Below are 14685 nucleotides of genomic sequence, written 5' to 3'. Positions count from 1 at the left end.
ACACCCCGAATTTCTAGCCTGGTGAGTGGGTTAGTTACCTCAATGAGCCCGAGACCTCTCCCACGACTCCGCATCTTCACTTCAAGGGTAACTTTAGATGGCAACAGGGTCAGGGAGCACCCCGGCGGTTAGTTAATTCATCACCAGAAATGTATGTTCTGCATCCCTTCAACTGGGGGAACCAGAATGTAGCGGGGCTTACAGAAGATAGTCCAGCTGGGAATCCTATGGCTTCCTGCCACCGAACGTGGCATTTCAGCTCAGGAGCCTGGTCCATCCTGTGTGGCCCATCGGCTCCCTTTCCTCCTTGCTGCCCAGGCTTCGAGAGGCTGCTGGCTCTAGCAATCCATGGAGGTGGGGGAGGGAAAACAATGGGGGCAAGGAGGGGGCTTCAGGCCGGCGGCCTCCCTTGAGCCCACAGCACTTTGCAGCCCAGAGGCCCTGCTGATTCCGTCTGCTCTTATCCAAACACGAGACACGTAGGGAGAGAACGGTGCCAGGGGTGGAAAGGTGTGCTCATCGACCTCGCCCCTTCACGTGCTCATAGGAGAGGAGGAGAGTGTCAGCGCCCACCCTGTTAGGAAACACGCGGTATACGCAAGGGCTTCCACGTGGATGGCGCAGAGCTCCCACTGCTCTTGGTTTTGACTGGGTGGGAATGCTTGCTCAGGGACATGAGTGGAGGAACATAAAGATGGCTTTCATGTGAGAGGAGTGGGATTGGGATTACATTCCCTTAAATTTCCCTTAATGATGCTTTTTTAGCAATGAAAATTAGTGATGGGTGAAAAACACTTTGGAATAATGCAATTAAACACATTTTGTAAGGTAAGGACCCATTGCATCCAGCATCATATGCATGCATTTCCCGTCAGATTTTCTCTTTCTTTAGGGGCAGCCTTGGAGGAAAAACTGTAAGGGCTGATGTCTCCCCACCTCCCAAATAACATGTATAGTTTGTATAAGTTTGTAAGTGCAAATGAAGAAGCCCGCCGGGAAGAAGTCCATACCAGCAGGCCAGGCTGAAAGCATAGACCCCCATACTTCCCCAGACCTGGGTGCTGGGTCTCCACAACTGCCCGCCTGGCCCAGCACCCCACCCCATGCCGAGCACCAGCTGCCTAACCAGGAAGATCAGTGTCAGGCTAGCTGCAGGTCCCGGGATCTGCTCACCACCCACCATGTCCACATCTCAGAAAGGGGTGATCAGCCCTGGATGGGAGAGGGTTCTGCTTCCAGCCCCAGAGTCTTGCCGCCCAGCTGCATGCAGACGGACCTGACCTGCAGTGTGGGGTGAGAGGCATGACTTTGGGATAACAGCATTGGACATAAAATGGGAAGACAGGGCACCCCTCCCACTTGGACACCAGCTGGTCCCGTACCCCGGACTCTCCAATGACTCCCTTTACTGGTCTTCACAATCAAGCACAGGTGGGTTGGGACAGGGGAGGGAACTGTCTAGTGGAGGGCATTTCAAACTGAGTCTCACAGCCAACCACGTGCTGAGAAAGCCTGACATCTGACTGGAAATAAAAGCCTGACTACAGCAGGTAGTGTGCGGTGCTTGTCAATTTCCACGGTATAAATTCTGCATTATGTAGTATTTCCACCATATAATAGGCATCGGTAGCCTCAAGAGCATGGGTTTATGTAATTTCGTAAGCTTTGTAAGCCTATATAATTTAATTTTTTAAATAATATTTTATTTATTTATTTGAAAGACAGACAGCAAGAACGAGAGACGGAACAAGCAGGGGGAGTGGGAGAGGGAGAAGCAGACTCCCAGCCGAGCAGGGAGCCCGACGCGGGGCTCGATCCCAGGACCCTGGGACCATGACCTGAGCCGAAGGCAGACGCTTAACGACTGAGCCACCCAGGCGCCCTATAATTTAATTTTTAATAATGGTTTTGTTTAATAATCAGCTGGCAAAACTCCTGAAAATTTATTGGTTGGATCTTGTGAGCTGGTACCTCCAGCGCTCCAGCGGCTCACTACCTAATTGAGGGTCCTGAAATCAATTAAAAATTAAATAAACAAGATTAGTTTAAGTGAAGCTAGAATAGAATATAAAATTTTAGAACACATTATATCTGGTCAGGATAGGTATTGTCTCATAAAATTTGTGTGAGTATATCAGGTCATGACCTAAAATGTATTTATTTATGTGGGTCTTTTACTAAGAAGTCTGAGCAATTCTTGGGATCGGGACCTCCAGCTGCATTTCTGTACAATGTCGGTTTGAGAGTGGCTGGAGCCACCCCACCCATTAGTACAGCTATAGTCTGACTCAGGAGAGCCACTGGGGCAACGAGCCTCGAACTGTTTGCCTGCCCTCCAGGGGAGGCTCTGAGGGAAAAGGGAGGGGTCCTTCCCATGTGCACTGGGTCGCTGAGGTCAAACCTGATGGTAGTGTTTTTGAGCAAGGACGGTCCTCTCTTGACACCGAGGGCACCATTTCCTCAGGTGCGGTGATAAACAAGGTCACGCCCTTCCTGTGGGGAGCCGGAGATCAGCCTCCCTGCAGGAGAGGATGTCTGCCCACGTGGGGCTGCAGCAGGAGGGGATGGTTGATGAGTTGGTACCTGCTGCCATATTGTCCTTCCTTCAGTTTTTTCTTTTTATTTCAAGATAACTATAGATTCACACGCATTATGAGGAATAATGCAAAGATCCCATGTACCCTTCACCGTTTCCTCCACTGGTGACATCTTGAAGGACTGTGGTGACTGCATCCAAGAGCCCGGCTGGAAGACTGCATGGATCCGATCCTCCCACTAGGACGGCATGTTCCACGTGCACTCGCACGCGTGTGTGTGTGTGTGTGTGTGTGTGTCTGTGTGTGTTCAGATCTGTGTGATTCTGTCATGTGTGGATTCCTGGGGCCACCGGCACTGCCACGACGCAGACCATTTCCATCCATAGGGTACCTCCTCCCCCTTCCCTGACCCCTGAGAGCCCCTATCTGCTCTCTCTCTCCACAGTTTGTCATTACACAATACTGTGTAAAAGGAGTTGTGGGCCCTGTGTGATAGGCTGCCCTCACTCGCATCAGCAGTTCCTCTTTGTTGCTGAGTAGAGTTTGGACACCCCCCGCCCCCACCGTCGAAGGACAGGTTGGAGGTTGTTTCTGGGTCGTGCAGATCATCAACAAGCTGCAGTGAGCGCTGGTGGCTTTATGTGCATGATGTCTTTGGAAGGATGTTTTCTCCCTGCAAGAGGAACATAGGCCCACTGTCACCTTGGGTCACCAGAGGCCACCCTCAGCACCCCCTCCAAGCACAGCCCAGAGGACAGAAGGGGCAGAGGCCTGGAGGGGCAGCTGACTTCCTGAGATCCCAGAGCAAGTGGGTGAGGGGGGGCTAGCATCAGCAGGTGTCAGGACATTTGCAGCATCAGCGGGGTGGAGAGGAAAGAGCCCCACCCTTGCCCTGGGGTGGGGGTGACAATGAAAAAGCCACCAGGAACCCAGGTGGGGGAGGAGGGGCTGGCGGAGTCTGGTCTGATTGCTGTCCCATTCCCCACGTACCACTGGTCCTAGGACCACCTGCCCCCACTTTACAAGGACACTTTGAAATAATCTGGGGGAACAGTTATGTTCACACCAAAGTATCTGGAAGGAATTGAAGATAAGTGGTACGTCACAGCCCATGCGTGAGGTCAAGCTGTGTCAGTCCCTCACTTTTCATGCTCGAAGGTAAATGAAGTGTACCAACGCCCACAGATACTGTGTTTGCTCCGGAGACCCCAGCTTTGCCTTTCCTCCTCTCTGTGGTCGCTGGCCCCTGTGATGTGCACTCTGGCAGATTCCCTTCTCAGCAGCTGCCACCATCCACTCCCTCTGGGGCCACCCACACCCTTGAGGTTGTGGCGAGTGAGGGCCGTGCCTTGGGCTTCAGGTTCCTGGACTGCTGCCTCTTCCCAGGAGGGCTTTCGGGTTTCCCTGCGGTGCGGCTGAGGTGTCCATACCTAGAGAGGCGCCTGCCCCCAGGACTTCCTCTTCTTTTTCTCTTGTTTGCCGGTCCATACTGAGCCGAGTGCAGGCGGAGGGGAGCTACGTAGGTAGTTTAAGGGCCCTGAGGTTAGGGGTGTGTGTTGTATTTCTCCGATATTCCCGCAGGGCCTAGCAGGTTCCAGATACGTGCTGGGTGCTCACTAAAGGTTTGCTAAATAAATGAATTGCTAAACAGAGTTATGCATCCAGACAAATTAGAGGGCCACCGTATGAAATTGTATATAAATACTAATAAAACTTTGAAGGAAGCAAAGAGAAATAAAAATACTTGTGTTATAATAATGGGCACACAAATACATTTTTGCCCTTTTATTTTTTAAAAGACTTTATTTATTTATTTACTTCAGAGAGAATCTGAAGCAGACTCTGCACTGAGCACTGAGCCCAACTCAGGGCTCAATTTCACAACCCTGAGATCAAAACCTGGGCCGAAATCAAGAGTCAGACACTCAACCGACTCAGCCACCCTGGTGCCCCTTGTTGGAGATTTTAAAAGGAAAAAAATACACATATTCCTGCCATAGCTAAGGGGAAGACAAGATTTGGAGTCTAATTAATTGCTGATTTCAGGGCTGTCTTCAAAAAGTACCTTGATATTTGGCTAATTCTGGTCAAAAACAGTAGGTTAGATTTTATTATGTTAAAAAAACAGTTATTTTGAGCAAATATTCTTCATAATAAGCAATGAAGACATTACACAAATCTATTCAATGGATAAATCCATTAGACATCTAGGGTTATATTTTACTATTACTCAAATTGACAGATGATTGATATTAATAATGATTAATATTGCATTGATATTAATCAAATAGCACCCCATATAAACTTTATTTTTTGAAGGTTTTATTTTAATTCCACTTAATTAACATACGTATTATATTAGTTTCGGGTGTACAATGTAGTGATTTAACACTTCCATACATCACCTGGTGCTCATCCTGACTAGTGCCCTCCTCCAGCCCCCCCCCCCCCTTCCCCCCCCCCCCCCCCCTCCCCTCTGGTGACCAGCAGTGTGTTCTCTGTAGTTAAGAGTTTCTTGGTTTGTTTCTTGGTTTGTCTCTCTCTATTTTCCCCTTTTCTCATTTGTTTTGTGTCTTATATTCCACACATGAGTGAAATCATATGGTATTTATGTTTCTCTGACTGACTTACTTTGCTAAGCATAATATACTCTAGCTCCATCCATGTTGTTGCAAATGGCATGATTTCATTATTTTTTTATGGATGGATAATATTCCATTATATATGTATACCACTTCTTTATCCATTCACCTGTTGTTGGACACTTGGGCTGTTTCTATATCTTCGCTAAGGTAAATAATGCTGCTATAAACATTGGGGTGCATGTGTCCCCCTGAAGTAGTAATTTTGTATTCTTTGGATAAATATCCAGTAGTGCAATTGTTGGATCCTAAGGTAGTTCTAATTTTAATGTTTTGAGGAAGCTCCGTACTGTTTTCCAGAGTGGTTTGCATTCCCATCCCTCTTTCTCCACATCCTTGACAACGCCTGTTGTTTCTTGGGTTGTTCATTTTACCATATACACTTTTTATAGGATTTTATTAGTAAGCATAGGATAGGCTTGGGCTATGCTGATTCCTCAATCGTATTGGCTTTACCCAATAAGAAGTGAGAAGTTCATTTCTCACTTTCGTATTTTTCACTTTCACGGCTGCAGATCCCAGCGGCCCTCCAGTAGTGACTCAGGGATCCTGGCGCTTCTGTCTTATCTCTGAGTTTCAAAATGAGGCCTCTTCAATTGCCACAGCAGGAGGAGAGACTGGGAAGTATCCCAGTGGCTCTTCTCAGCTTCCAGCCAGATGCGATGTCCCTTCCTTCCCATTTCCAGGCACACAGTTCCTCGAGGAGCTGTGATGAGGGCAGGTAGTGTGGCTTCATGCTCCCCAGAAGAGCTATTGCTGCACACCAGTGAGGCCTGCCGCCACCTCCTCATGGTGGGCAGGTCAAGTGTGGATGCTTGGCCCACTTGCTCTCTGAGCACTGGGCCTACTTTCTACCAGCCACATAACACCTGGGCTCTAAGCATCCAGAAGCAACCTTAGTGTAGATGTGTTCACTGTCTGGCTTCTGTCTGTGTGGCCCAAACAACCAATATTTGAGAAATACTATTCAAAGGTGTGTTAAGACTCATCTCTCTAGATTCTCCAAATGCCTTCTCTCATAGACACCAGAGAGCTACACTCTGTGACTCCTGAGAGCCTGAATAAATCTTATCAGAGAATTATGAGTTAACATCATGTTCCTAAGTTTTTCATGAGGCAATGGGAGAAACCAGTGCATTTATTCAACAAATACCAGTGGAGCTTTCACTGTGCGTTAGCTGCTGCAGTGAACATGTCCGCGAAGGTCAGTCCCTTGAGATTACGAACATCCTTCCCTAACATGCTTAATATCCCTATGAAAAAATTCCATATGGCTTAGTTGGCCAAAACAGTTTTTTTTAAAAAAATGAATATACTTCTGTTTATTAAATAATATAACTTGCATAAAATACCATATTTCTGTATTTTCTTTTTCACCTTGACTACCAGAAAACTCAGAGCTGAGCTTTACATTGTTGCTGTAGCTGTTTCTGCTGTAAACATTTGACACAATAGCTTCTTCCTTCAATACTTTTTTTGTACCCTTTAAAAATTATTCTATTATATACTGGTCATTTATTTTATGCCACTTCAAATCCTTTGAAAGTATTTTGATCAAATATGAATAATAAATGATTTAATTATGCTGTCTTAGCAATTCATAAATATCTACTTGTTGATAGATTGATAGTTTTCAAGAAATACTTTTTGGGGGAGTGCAGAAGACGATTCTATCGAATAGAGAAAATGTAACTGTGAGTTATAAACAAAAGAGATTATAGATACTTTCAACAAAGCCCTCATCTTTTCCTTTAATCCCCCAATATTTTCCTGTTTCTTTCTTTCTTTTAAGTAGGCTCCACACCCAACTTGGGGCCCGAACTCAGAACCCTGAGATCAAGAATCACACACTCCACCGACTAAGCCAGCCAGGCACCCCCATTTTCCTGTTCCTTACCATCAAAACTCTAAGGGAACAGATTTTAATTTAGAAAACTAATGATCAATTCCTTTGTGCAGAACAGTTTTGAGAAGACATGGTATTGCAGTTCTGTGGAGGTTGAGTTTCGTTACAGGAGGAATCCTAGAAGTATGCTGTGCTGGTCTCTGTGCTTCTTAGAGGGAAAGAAAGGTCCATATATCTTGCCTCACTGATGTGAGGAACCCCTGAATCTTCACAAATTTATTTCCTATCCTCTGAGCACATGTGTCTTAGAGTGCGCATGTCTTACCAAAGCCTCTGATGAACTGCCAACTTCTTGCTCATCCGGTAAGATTAAAATGTCATCAATATATTGAGCCAAATGAACATTCTTTTTTTTTTTTTTTTAAGGTTTTACTTATTTATTTGAGAGAGAGAGTACAAACAGGGGGAGCGGCAGGGAGAGGGAGAAGCAGGCTTCCTGCTGAGCAGGGAGCCTGTCGCTGGACTCAATCCCAGGACCCTGGGATCATGACCTGAGCCAAAGGCAGATGCTTAACAACTGAGCCACCCAGGCGCCCCTGGAGCAATACTCTTATTGGCTGGCTAACTGCCCCACTCCTGACAGCATGTTTGGCTGACCATCTCTGTAGCTCTTTGGAGTTCAGAGTACCCAGGCTGCCACTCCAGTCTTGCTGCTCAATATAATAATAGCACCTGGCTTGCTTCAGATGGTTAAACATCACCACTTGGCCTTTATTGTGTCACTATCTGATCATCACTCCTGTCAGCAAGCCCAGTGCGATCTGTAACAGCATCCGTACCCTCAGCCCAGTCCTACAATGGCCAGCTACTGCAGAGACTCGCGCCTGTATGTTCCTCATCACTTTTGTAAATGAAGTGTCCTCTGGACTTTCCAGGAAACCTAGTTGGCAACTAGGTTTCCCGGTCGTGGGAGTATATTTACTCCCCTGTGCCACTTCTCTGAGCATTCTGATGCTTTTCTCTGCCACAACTACTTGGCTTTTCCACTTAGTGTGGGATATCACTTTTTATGAGCTTCCAAAGGCCATGCTAGTGGCATGGGGTTCTTGCCAATGTGCCAAATCCTGTATCATGACTGAATGATCCCATATTGGTAAACTCTAACCTGATCTACCTTTTTGTTCTTCCTGGCCATATCCAACATTCTCTGGATCTGGTTCTGTGCTGCTTCTCCCAACCCTTTGGGCACAGGTTCCCTTGGTTGTGAGGCTTCTTTGCAGATCGGACCTTCTTCCTTTGTCCGATCTGGCACTTCTCCAGCAGGCGTGGTGGAGGAGTGGAGCTAGAGGCTGACCACTGCTGTGCTGCTGTCTTGCAGAGGTCTCTGCAATCATCATCAAACACGGAGAGAGCATTTGTCTTTAACAGGGCGAAGTGCGGCGACTCTTCAGTTCCAGAGGATTTAGGGAAATCTGGGATTCAAGATTTGGGTACACTAATCTAGATGACCCTCCCCCAAGCCTCAGAGCCGCCCTTCTCCCCCAGTGCCCCTGCCCTGTCCCACTCTATTCCCCTGCCTGGCTCCCCCTCATCCGTCCCAGCTGGCTTCCTTCTATCCTGGACCCCTAGCCCCACTGGGTCCCCTAGCCCACGCCCGCACTGGGTTCCCCCATCCCTCCTGGTTCCCAGGCCTCCACCTCCTTCTCGACCTCCTAGCGCCTCGCCTCCTCCTGCCTCCCCGCCCAGTCCCCCTCCTCCCTTCCCCTCTACCGGTTCCCCGCACCCTGTTCCCCCTCCCCCTCCCGGCTCCCCAACCCCTCGAAGCCCCGCCCTCGCCGGGTCCTCCCATCCACTTGCCAGGTTCCCTCCATCCCTCGCCCCCTCCACCCTGGCCCCCCATGCCCCCTCCAAGTTCCCCCTATCCCTCGCCCCCGCAGCAGGTTCCCCCCTCTCCCGGTTCCCCCCTCCTCTCGCCTCCCCGCACGGTTCCTCCCCATTCCGCGCCGCCACAACCGCCGGGTCCCTTCCGAGCCCTCCCCTGAGACCCACTCCGCTCCTCTCCGAGTCTCCGCCAATGTGGAGCTGGAGCTGTTTTGCGGGCGGAGCCGTCTCGCTCCCGCCTCCTAGACCTCAGCCAATGGGCAGTTGTGGTCGCTCTGGGGGCGGAACTGTCATGCCCCGCCTCTCTGTGGCCGCGACCAATGGCGAGCTGGGCAGGCCAGTGGGCGGAGCCGGGCGGCGGTGGCGCCGCGGACCCGGCGCGCACGGGGTCTGGCGCAGAGCGCTGGGACTGCGCCGCTGCTCGGGCTCCGGCTGCTCAGCGGGGCTCGGCGCGCGGATTCTGGCGAGGTCCGCGGGCTTCCGGGCGGGCGACCCAGCATGGCGGTGGAGGAAGAGGGGCTCCGGGTCTTCCAGAGCGTGAAGATCAAGATCGGTGAGCGCCGTGCGTCCCCTCCCCCCGAGGACAGGCCGGGCTGCGGCGGGCGCGGTCCGGGGGGTGGGGGGCAGTGCGGTGCAGGACGCGGGTCCAGTCCCCGCTGGGAGCGCGCGCCAGTGGGAGCCTGGGTGCGTGCGTTCCCGGGGGCGAATCCGCCGACCTCAGGTTCCGCATCACCCCTCAGCTGCTTCACCCAGAAACTTCCTTCCACCCGTTCCCCCAGGGGCGTGGGCCCGGGTCTGGCTGCGGGCTGGTGCGGGCGCGCGCGTCCGTGTGGGCGGATGTGTGTGCGTGTGTTCGTGGGTGTGTGTGCGCGTGCACCGGTCCGAGTGTGGATGTGTGGAGTGCGCCTGGCTCGGGGCTGTCTCGGGATGGGAGACGGGGAGCCGCCCCCAGCCCCCCCTCCATTGAGAACTGGCTGGAGGAGCTTTGGGCCACCAGCGCCTGCCATTCAGGCCGTGTCACCGGGGAGGATTCTGCCCTTCCCACTGGGTCCAAGAGCTGGGGGAGGGAAATGAAATACAGATTCTGGAATGGGCTGGAAGGCTATATCTGGACTTCCTGGGGTTATCTGGAGAGATTTGCTTTTTCCCAGTGCTGTTTTGTCTCGGGAGGGTGATGTGCAAGTTTTTTTTCCCCTCCTAAAAACAAGATCCTTGCCTGGAGTGACTGTAACACATTGATGCCGTAAATGTGCCGGGTGACAGGACAGCTTATGGTGGAGAGGGCTTCTGAGGACCCGCAGTGTCGCCCGTCCTCAGGGTCCTTCTTGCGTCTACATATTCCCTTCTATTCCCATGTGAAAAGGGGCTGCTGGGAACCGAGCCAGGCACCCAGTGATTGAATGTCAGTTGTTGATGACATTTGATGCTGCCTGAGGAATTCCAGCTACTCCAAATCAGCGTGTTGTTTCCTGTCTGCTTTATTTTGGTTTATGGATCATCGCTGAGACACTGTTGATATTTGGCTGAGAAGCACTGTGGATTGGATGTAGCAGCTCTTCAGGCTTGAAGAGTCTGCCTGCAGAGGATTTCTCTTGTTTACTTGGTTGAAATCTGCTGTCACTTTCATACTGAGAGATTCAGCATTGCATGACGCTGAAGTGGGGGCAGGCAAACTGCCTCTACTAGGGTCCTTCAGCCAAGAGCCCTCACTCAGCACCTGGGTCCACTGAGCTGTGTGAGGGACATCACCCCGGAGGGTTTCAGATGCTTCCTTAATCAAGGGAGCAGGAGGGGCACCTTGGGGTGGGGTCTGGTTGTGGAAGAGTGTGCCAGGCTTGGGCGCCTGGGTGGCTCAGTTGGTTAAGCGACTGCCTTCGGCTCAGGTCATGATCCTGGAGTCCCGGGATCGAGTCCCACATCGGGCTTCCTGCTCAGCAGGGAGTCTGCTTCTCCCTCTGACCCTCTTCCCTCTCGTGCTTTCTATCTCTCATTCTCTCTCTCAAATAAATAAATAAAATCTTTAAAAAAAAAAAAAAAAAAAAAAGAGTGTGCCAGGCTTTCCAGGTACAGCAGGCAGGAATGGGTCTGAGGACCTTGTGGTTCAGGCCCGGCACAGCCAGTCTCATACTGGACTCCAGCAGCGTTCTGGAACAGTGCTAGGTTGAGCAGAGAGGGTTGATTTCTTTCCAGAATGGCACAGTACATGAAGCAGGGGAGTGAGGAGACCCCTGGAGATGCAGGAGAGCAGCCCTACTAGCCTGCCAGTGCCTGTCCGTGGGTGGGTTCTGGATCCTGACAAGGAGGGGCCTGGTGTGGAAGGAAGAGGGTTTGAAGAGACTGCTTGGTGAGGCTTTCTGTGTTTTGTGTTCCACTTTAAACAAGGGAGAGAAACACCTCAGCTCAGCTTTGGAACAGTGCAGTGACTGACACATCTGCCATCTCCAACCCCATGTGGGGGTGGGTACTGTTGGAAGCTTTGGAGCCCCTCCCCACGTTTGAGGGATGTAGCATCGAGGACAGCACCACCTCCAACTCCCTGGATGTTTTTCCATCTCCAGGAAGCTCCTGTCTCTCTCTCCTCTCCGAGGGTCTTCATCCACAGTGCGCAGTGCTGGGCTGCAAGAGGGAGATATCTGTCTCACCTTCGTAGCTGGGAGTGGTCAGGGAGCAAGGGCCTACACAAAGCACAGGCAGGGCATCCTCGTGTTTGAGCACAGACATGGTGTAGGCTGTGCTTCGGAGTTCAAGCCTGGGCTGCAGGCCCTGAAGGCGGACTGGGTGGGCTGGTTTGGGGCTTAGTCTCATTTAACTCGAGGGACAGCATGTTAATAGAATGGGATGAGCATAGTTCCGAGCGTGGAAGGTGGTGTGCTGAGCTCTTCATTTCTTTCCTTAGTTGTCTCGTGTGGCCAGGCCTGGCTCTGATTTGCCTGAATGCCCTGGTCCTAAAGGCACAAGATGACGAGGAGCACCATAGTTGATCTGGAAGAGGGGCAGACACGCATGAATCATACACACACATGGTCACGTGCACACTCGCCTCTCCTTGTTCAGGGACACACTGGCCGGGCCATCCATTCATCTCTGAACCTTGTCTCCAGGCTAGCTGGCTGCACGCCTGTGTGCTCTTGGCTGGGCGGCTGACCCAGAGCAAGTGTCCTCCCTTCCATAGCCTCATTTTTCCATTTGCGAAATGCAGGCAGTAATTGTCTACTGCATCCGGTGGGGGCTTACAAGACGGTATTGTTCCAGCTTGCATTAATACCCACCCCCTCACTACCAGAAAGGGAGAGAAAGAAAAATTCTCCCTGAAGTTAAGCAGTAAGCAATATCACTACTCCTGTTGCTAAGAAAAAAGGCAGAACATTTTTGGGGGGTGAACAGTCTTTTAGGAGTTGGGACCTTGGCCTTTAGTTCTTAAATGGTTTGGGATTGTGTGGTGGTACTTGTCTCGTTGACTAGTACGAGGCTAAGGCTGGGGACAGTGGGAAGAATCTCTCCCTCGTTTTCCTCCTGCCGTTTCTCTTGCCCGTCCACCTTTTGCAAAAGCCAAATCAGAGGGAGGCATTTTTACTGTAACTGTTTTTGAGTCCTTATCTTGAAGAACCTGTTGCTTTCCCCAATGAAATCTTGCAGTTATTTTGGGTAGTTCTTATGTACACTTAAAACTCTTAAACATTGTCTACCTTTGGTAACAGTTGTTAGTGTTTTTATACTAGCATCTCCTGTTGTGTAAGGCCAGATGCACTTCCTATGAAATGCTAACTTAGAGGAAGTGTGCTTTTCTGACTTTCCATGAGTCAGGGCCTTGGTGCTGGAGGGAAGCAGCTTGAAGACTGTGGGGGAGGAGTGTGCGGAGGACCCACAGCGAGAGCCCTTCTGGCTGTGTTATTTTGGACATTTTGGACACAGGCATTGCGGTATAGCTTTACTTCCCAGTGCTGTGTTCCTTTTCCATGATAATTACCTCTGGTTTTTTTAAAAGTACCCTCTTATCTTGATAACTGTGTTCAGTTAAGAGCAATACACAAAAGTTTTTCTGTCAAGCTAAAAAATAAAATAAAATAAAATCCTAGGCTTGCACTCCAGAGTGAGAAAAGCCCTCTTGCTCTGTTAATGGTTTTCATCATCAGGCTTGAGGGCCCAGTTTGGATCTCCTTGGTGTGTTGGCGTGTATGTCCCATGTGAGGCCACACTCTGCCTGGTTCCTTGCCCCAGGCTCTCCTCTCTTCCCTGTTTCCTCCCTTCCTTCTTGGATCCTCTTGTGTTCAGCTGGGCTCAGAGCACACTCTCATGTTCCTTCTCTGTAAGATTACAACTTGTCCCCCAAGAAGGTCAATGGCACATCAGAACTGACAGCCCCTCCCATTCAGCAAAACATGGCCCTGCAGGGTGTTGGTGCTGTGGGCCCAGGCAGGCCTGCCCCAGCCTCGCGCCCTCCCTCCAACGAGTCGCAAACACAGTCCCACCAGAAGCAGGAGGTCCCCTGGGCAGGGAACAGAGTGAGGTGAGAGAGCAGGAAATGGTGGCTGACGGTCTCTGGCCTGCACCTCCCTTGGCCAGATGGCTGCTTTGGAGGGGTGTAGTGAAGAAGGCCCAGAGCACAGGGGCTGAGAGCTTGCGGTTCTGGGTCAGCTCTGTTCAAAGTGGGATCTTTAACCAAGTTTCCTACATGGGAGGCAGTAGTGTGCTCATTGCGGGGCCCTAGAAGGGTCAGATGATAAGATTATTGTGATAAGGTGGTTGGTGTAGTGTCTTCACAGGGCTAAGAAGACGTGGTTTTCCCAATTAGAGAAAACATTTTGTGAATATAAGGGAGTGATATCAGTGACATTGTGTTTGACAGCGAAAGAAGGGGAGGCCACACATGATTCTTGGCATCAGGGATTTTATATTCTCTTGAGCTCTCTGATGCTAAAATTAACCTGGATATTCTATTAACCGAGCTCAGCCAGCTGCCTGTGCTATTTTTAACCCCTAAAGACTAGTGTGCAGATCTGCGCTATGGCTGGGGAGCAGCCGGGCTCAGGGGCCAAGGGTGATTTTAGTTTGTGGCCCCAGGTTTTACTTGGGAGGGGTGGGTTTGCTGTGCATGTGTGGCGTGGAGAGAGTTGCAGACTTTCGGGATCCAGTTTGTGTGTATTATCTCATTTTAATCTGTGTTCTCACAAGTCTGTGACATTGAAGTTGAGGAAGGGAGACCCCTATAACTTAATTTACTTGCCCAAAGTCACCTAGCCTGTAAGAGCAGAGCTGGGGTTTAAACTGATGCTGATGTTCTTGTTCTCTCCACTTACCGTGGTCTGTCTTTCTGTGTGAGCATGGATTTGAACGGTGGGGGGTACAGTGCAGGGCTGGCAAAGACGGAAGTGGTGAGTTCTACGACCAGGAGGGAGCAGGACCGCTGTTTCTTGGTGGACAGCCGGGGCACTGGCCTTCTTGTCCTGAGACTTGTAGTCATTGACCGGGGCCTGCCAGGGTGGAAGTTGGGGAGGCGAGGAATTGCGGAGATGGAGTCTTAAACAGAATACAGAAATCCAGAGATGATTTGTTAAGTAGGGTCACTGGCAACACATACGTTTTGTAAAAAGGCATTGGGCAGGTGAGCAGAGCGTGGGTTCCTGTGGGTGGACTCGCTTGGTTGGAATATACAGCATTTGGTAGGCTGTTTAGATTTGCTTCCCTGAAAGTAATGAGGCATCTGAGCGTATAAACACTCACACCTTCCTGAAGGTATCGGGGAATCGGAGCATCGGCGTGTCATGTTTTCGTCATAGTT

General features: G+C 50.4%; 1 protein-coding gene across 1 annotated transcript in view; it reads left to right on the top strand.

The window, feature by feature from the left end:
- Window positions 1-9279: 9279 nt before the first annotated feature.
- Window positions 9280-14685, top strand: part of RASA3 (RAS p21 protein activator 3) — a 111870-nt gene continuing 106464 nt past the window's right edge. Inside the window, exon 1 of the mRNA XM_025874546.1 lies at window positions 9280-9459. Within this exon, the coding sequence (XP_025730331.1) occupies window positions 9405-9459 (55 nt within the window). The 5' untranslated portion in view covers window positions 9280-9404. The remainder of the gene's footprint in view (window positions 9460-14685) is intronic.

The sequence above is a fragment of the Callorhinus ursinus genome, unplaced genomic scaffold (genome assembly GCF_003265705.2).
Source record: "Callorhinus ursinus isolate GAN/ISIS: 27379988/994484 unplaced genomic scaffold, GSC_fseal_2.0 scaffold79, whole genome shotgun sequence".
NCBI lineage: Eukaryota > Metazoa > Chordata > Mammalia > Carnivora > Otariidae > Callorhinus > Callorhinus ursinus.
This window is presented reverse-complemented; position numbering and strand designations above follow the sequence as displayed.